A 5,454-nucleotide genomic window follows, 5' to 3' on the forward strand; every position below is an offset into this window, starting at 1 on the left:
GATCGATCGAATAGAACTCTGTCAATATTACACTTCATGAGTTTGTGGGACTAAGTGCTAGTCGATCGGTTAGCCTAGTCGATCGGCTGGCATAGTCGTTCGGTTGGGCTGTTCGATCGAACAGCCTAGCCGTTCGGCCAGCTTCTCGATTCGGTTAACCTATCACTTAACACTTGGTTATTCCCGTTAATTGTTGATGTTTTAGAGATATTTTGACTACGAGTTGAACCACAAAGCTGAAGTCCCTACTTAGTCTACTGACTCGAGCAGGAATCACCCAAGCTCGGCCAGAGGCGGTTTGGAACTTAAGTTCAACGTTTAACCCGAAATCGGTATATCTCTCGGTAGAACCCGAATCTTGAACCATGTGTTTGTTTAGAACGGTTTATAAATCGGTTCAAGCTTCGTTTTCACCTTTTTGAGCGTAAAAGAGTTGAAAGATAGATGAAAACCCATCTTCCAATCCTTTTCCACCGTGAAATGTTAAGATCTTTGGTAGATTTTAGGTTATTTATGTGGAAATCGGTTAGATCTAAGCTATTCATGGTGGAATGATGTCAAAACTTAGTGTTCTTGAAGAACACATGATGACATCACCCAAGAACACCTAGATCTTGGTGATTTCATGGATGAAATCCAAGTTTTGAAAGATAGAAAGATGTAGAATCGATTAATGAACAAAAACGTACAAGGATTAGAGCAAAATACTTACCGGTTTGAGAGAAATCTGAGATTTAGTGAGAAGAAGAGGCTGGTCGGTCAGAGCTTTTCCAAAAGTGGAAAGTTTGACAAGGACAGCCCTATTTATAGGCTTCCAAAAGAGGAAAGGGTCAGCTGATCGAACAGCATCCCTGATCGAGTGGGCTGCTCGATCGAACAGCCTGTTCGATCGGCTAGCCTGTTCGATCAGGTTGCCCTGTTCGATCGGCTTGTCCTGTTTTGAGTATTTCGCGACGATTTTTGATATTTCGACTTCGATGAACGATGATTTGAGAATGATAGAATTCCTAATCAAATTACTTTTAGTCTCAACTACTATATCTAACATACGAGCATCCTTACAACCATTTCGGGTTCGATTTCCATTGCGTTTGATTCACCTTTGAGTCTTGATTGATTTGATTGATTCACCACACACTTTAACATAAAAGTAAACATGCACAAGTAACACATAAGGCACACACACACGTATAAAAGTACTAAAATCCCCACACTTGAGTTTGATGATTGATTCGATTAGCTTGATTATTGATTGATTAGCTTTATTGCATTGTTACTTCCTATCATTCACAGTCGGTCGTTGATTCACAGTTCGATTATCGGTCGATTAGTTTGATTATACAACACTTACTCCAAATAATATGAAAATCAAAATGAAACTAAAATGAAATTAATCTTTATTGATCTTTAATTCCAATAACAGTCAACTCTTGACTTTGACTTTGACCTTGGGAAAACACGGGGTGTTACAGTAGGTTTAGGGAAAATTTATTTTATAATTTAGCATGTAAGTTGTGTTTTTTTATTTGTAATTTTCTAGAATTTTTATGCAAATTTAAAATTTTCTTAAAAAATATTTGTATTTATTGTAAATAAAATATATTAGACTAATAAAAAATGTGTTTAAAAATAAAATACATTAGACGAATAAAAAATTGTGTTTAAAAATAAAATACATTAAGTAAAAAAATATTAGGAGATGCAAGTTCAACTTCCACTTGGTGCAGAGTGAGATATTGGTAGGCAATGATAGGAGACCAACGAAAACTTGGGTTTGATCCTTGAGCCAAAACGGGTTTTACCGGTATTTTCACCGTAGTGCCTACAGGCGAGTGAGTCACTGGGTTTTACTCGGAATTGGTGGTGGACTTGGGTTACTCTCGAAGTACACCGGTTGATTCAGTGGATGCCCCGAAAATGATCGGGATTGATTATGTTGGCTGTTAAAAAAAGCAATGTTTTAAAAACCGGTTTTTATATCAAACCAGATTAGGCTAAAAAATGGTTCAACCGGTTGAACCAGGTTGTACCGAGCGGTTCAACTGGGTTGACTACCTAACTCTATAATTTCATAAATTACAATATCAACTCAAAAGTTAATAAAAAAATGCATGATTACATATTAAAAGATGATCCAAAAGTAAATCCATAATAAAAAAATATCCAAAAGATAATCGAAAATCATTCAATTTTCCAACAAGCTCTTTTAAATGAAAGTGTACGATATGTTTAAGCCATTTGAGTGTTGAATACATCAAGTTAATGATCGCATAAAAGATGAATTCACTATTATCGCCATCCTCATCAACTAGAGGATAACTATTTTCGTTTCATACAATATTAAATAACAACTTTTAGTTACGAATAATCATAATATATAAAAATTACATAAGATAAGTAACATATATAATAAAAATAAGTAACAACCCAAACTAAAATAACCCTTGGCCAGTACCGGTATTATATTTCAAACCGGTATACCGGATTTTACTGCCGGTACAAACCTTATACCGTTTCACTTATTTACCGTGGTGTTTCGTACCGGATTTACATCTGGAAACAGTAATACCGGTATAACTGGCCAGTATTTACCGGTTTTTAAAACATTGAAAAAAAGTAAAAAATTTTAAAAAACAGAAGGGGGAAGGGCACACCCCACTTTGGGGGAAAAGGGTAAGGTGCTACACTCGTAGTCTAAAGAGGCACAATTTTATTTAGGTTTCACTACATTTGACTGTTTTAAGGAGGCACAATTTTTTTAGGTTTCACTACATTTGACTGTGCATTTGTTTCTTCTCCGATCACAAATCTATGCGCTCTCAAATCAATTGACTTTTTTTTTTATAATTGGTTGATTTGTGCTTTTTAAAAACCGTATAAAAATGTGAGCTATTATATTCCTAAGTATTAGAATCACAAGCAAAATATAGAAAAAAAAAAAAACAGATTTTAGAATTCTAAAATGTCCCAAAAACAAGAAATCCTTCACTAAATACCACAACAAAAACAAACAAACAAACAAGTAGTTTACCAGTAACATTAACTAAAGGAGAAACGAAGTAGATAACTCAAGCTAATTAATTACAACATCATCTTCAACCTCAAGTTCGAGGAGAATTTGCAGCAGTGTTTTTGGGCTTCTTGACGATCAAGACTGGACACTTGCTGTTCTGCGCACAGTGATTGCTCACACTCCCAAGAAATGCCCTGAAAATTTCAATCCATCCCAATTATGGGTAAGAAAAAAAAAAACCCATAACCTAACCAAAACCCAAATAACCCACAAAATTGAACCAAAATAACCAACTCAATCAAATAACTAACAGTTCATCTCTGTTTTTTCTTAACGAAAAATTACTCAGCTAATGGCTGACTAGCGATTAATCGCCGATTAGTCGCGATTTTTAGAACACTGCTCGTTACCGAACTGAACCTATACGTATGATAACCCGAAAAAACATAAAACCAAAATATCGGTTTTAGTTCGATTTGAGCCAAAAACTAACAAACTGACTCATGCGCACCCCAAAATTTCCCAATTTACCATCATAAACTAATCAGGCACAAAAGTATGAAACTTGCCTCTTGATCAAACCATAGCCATGACTACCAACCACCATCATATCAACACCCATCTTCTCCCCCACATCGCAGATCACATCCCTCGGATCACCGATCTCCACTCTCGTCTCCACCTTCACCTACACACCACAACCCAATTAATCAAACGACTGTAATCAAACTCAACCTCAAAAAAAAAAAAAAAAAAAAAAAAAAAAAGAAAAAGAAACCACACACACTCACATCCTGCAGGTCTTTGCAAAGCATCTTTGCTTTCTGAATGACAGTTTCAGCTACATCGTTCCTGTACTTATCCATCGTGTTCAATATCTCTTGAGAAAACAAGTATCCTGACACCAAAACAACATGCACTTAATTTAAAGTGTTTGAAGAGATTTATTATCATGAATCTGGTGGTTAATTGTATACATAATTACCGGTTCCGTCGAGAGCTGAGTAGACAGTGTGCGGTGGTTTGACGTAGAGGAGTACGAGGGTGTCTTTTGAATTCTCGGTGACAACGTTTTTGAGGCACCACGACAGTGCGTACGTGCTCTCTTCTGATTCGTCGACGGCTACTAGTATCTTACGTTCCTTGGTTGCCATTGATTCTGGTACTAAGATTGATATAGTGTGTGTGTGTGTGTGTTTGATTGAGGGGATAAAGTGGATTTGATGCATTTATAATAGGGGGTGGGTCCTATTTAGTATTTGCATGTGTCGTGATGAAACAAAAGTGTCGGGCGGCGGTTTCTGGTATTGGTATCGTTTAACTGTTTGCTTCGATGGTTTTTGTTTGACACCGGTTTTCGGTCCTTGTTTCATTTTACTAGTCTTCTTTTGGTAAAATATAAAATAAAAAAAAAATACTTTAAATTCGTTTATGAAATTCACCAAAATATATATTTTCTGATTATGATTTAAAATTTCTTGTAAATACATTTTTTTTAAAGGGGAGAAAATTTTATTGTAGGAAAATAGACCGGAAAGAAGCTAGATCGAGCAACAATACATACAAAACAAGGGTGGAGATATAATAGAAAGTTTATTTCGCTAGGAAGCATAGGAAGTAATCATAACCTTCCAATTGAACAATCTACGGTCTAGATCAAAATCAAATTAAAAACTGTCATTTAAACAGCTCTCCGGGCTTTCAAGGGTATAATCGTCAAAATCCAAAAACCGCCGTTGAATATACACAGAAACGCTTCGAAAAAAACTGCATTACGTTTTACATTTCCATTCAACGATCACACACATACAGAAATTTGAGAAAATCATACTCCATTGAAGTTCATGGCGTCGTCGAGAGATAATTTGAAGGTTTACTGTCACACCCCGATTTCCACACGTTTCACCGGTGGGCCCGGTGGGGGACTATCGTGACGTAGTTGGCAACAATATAGTCAAACAACACAATATATAAATGCACAGCGGAAGCAAAAGATAGATATATTTCAACTTTAATGAATTGTAATATCAAGTATCACAACAGTCGAAATTTATCCACAGGGGATCAAAAATAAATAGGAATATAATGTTCAACAGTTTCACGTCCAAGCTTGCGAGACTTATTGTGGGCTCTAGGAGAAGCCAACCTATTTCGTTTAGTACCTGCAGTTAACCTTTTTGGGAAAATACGTCAGTTTACATTGGTAAATACATTCAACCGACACTTTTGTAAAATGTTTAATAAAATTGATTTGAATGCACGTGGCACAAGCTTTTATAACTTGGGATAATTATTTTAATATAATTCTTGTAAACGAATTACATGTTTCTTTGCGTTCAGTAGCCCGTTCCGTAGACCGGGTTAAAGACTAATAGACACACCACAGGTATAATGCCCACAAGGTTAATCCTTAAGTGAGATACCGTTTTTCATATGCAGCT

General features: G+C 36.0%; 1 protein-coding gene across 1 annotated transcript; it reads right to left on the reverse strand.

The window, feature by feature from the left end:
- Positions 1 to 2,934: 2,934 nt before the first annotated feature.
- Positions 2,935 to 4,223, reverse strand: LOC110885070 (universal stress protein YxiE). Its single transcript, XM_022132764.2, has 4 exons — positions 3,999 to 4,223; positions 3,805 to 3,911; positions 3,583 to 3,701; positions 2,935 to 3,207 (listed from the first exon to the last, which is right to left on the reverse strand). The coding sequence occupies exons 1-4, from the start codon at positions 4,165 to 4,167 to the stop codon at positions 3,102 to 3,104; spliced, it is 501 nt and encodes a 166-aa protein (XP_021988456.1). The 5' UTR covers positions 4,168 to 4,223; the 3' UTR covers positions 2,935 to 3,101.
- Between the last annotated feature and the right edge of the window lie 1,231 nt (positions 4,224 to 5,454).

This window comes from Helianthus annuus, chromosome 10 (assembly GCF_002127325.2).
Source record: "Helianthus annuus cultivar XRQ/B chromosome 10, HanXRQr2.0-SUNRISE, whole genome shotgun sequence".
Taxonomy (NCBI): domain Eukaryota; kingdom Viridiplantae; phylum Streptophyta; class Magnoliopsida; order Asterales; family Asteraceae; genus Helianthus; species Helianthus annuus.

Excerpts from the sequence above, each read along its gene's own strand:
- LOC110885070 (XM_022132764.2), bottom strand. The coding sequence starts at position 4,167 with ATGGCAACCAAGGAACGTAAGATACTAGTAGCCGTCGACGAATCAGAA. Across the intron at positions 3,912-3,998 it reads CTCAGCTCTCGACGGAACCG|GATACTTGTTTTCTCAAGAG; the intron begins GTAATTATGTAT and ends TTTTGGTGTCAG. Across the intron at positions 3,702-3,804 it reads TTTGCAAAGACCTGCAGGAT|GTGAAGGTGGAGACGAGAGT; the intron begins GTGAGTGTGTGT and ends TGTGGTGTGTAG.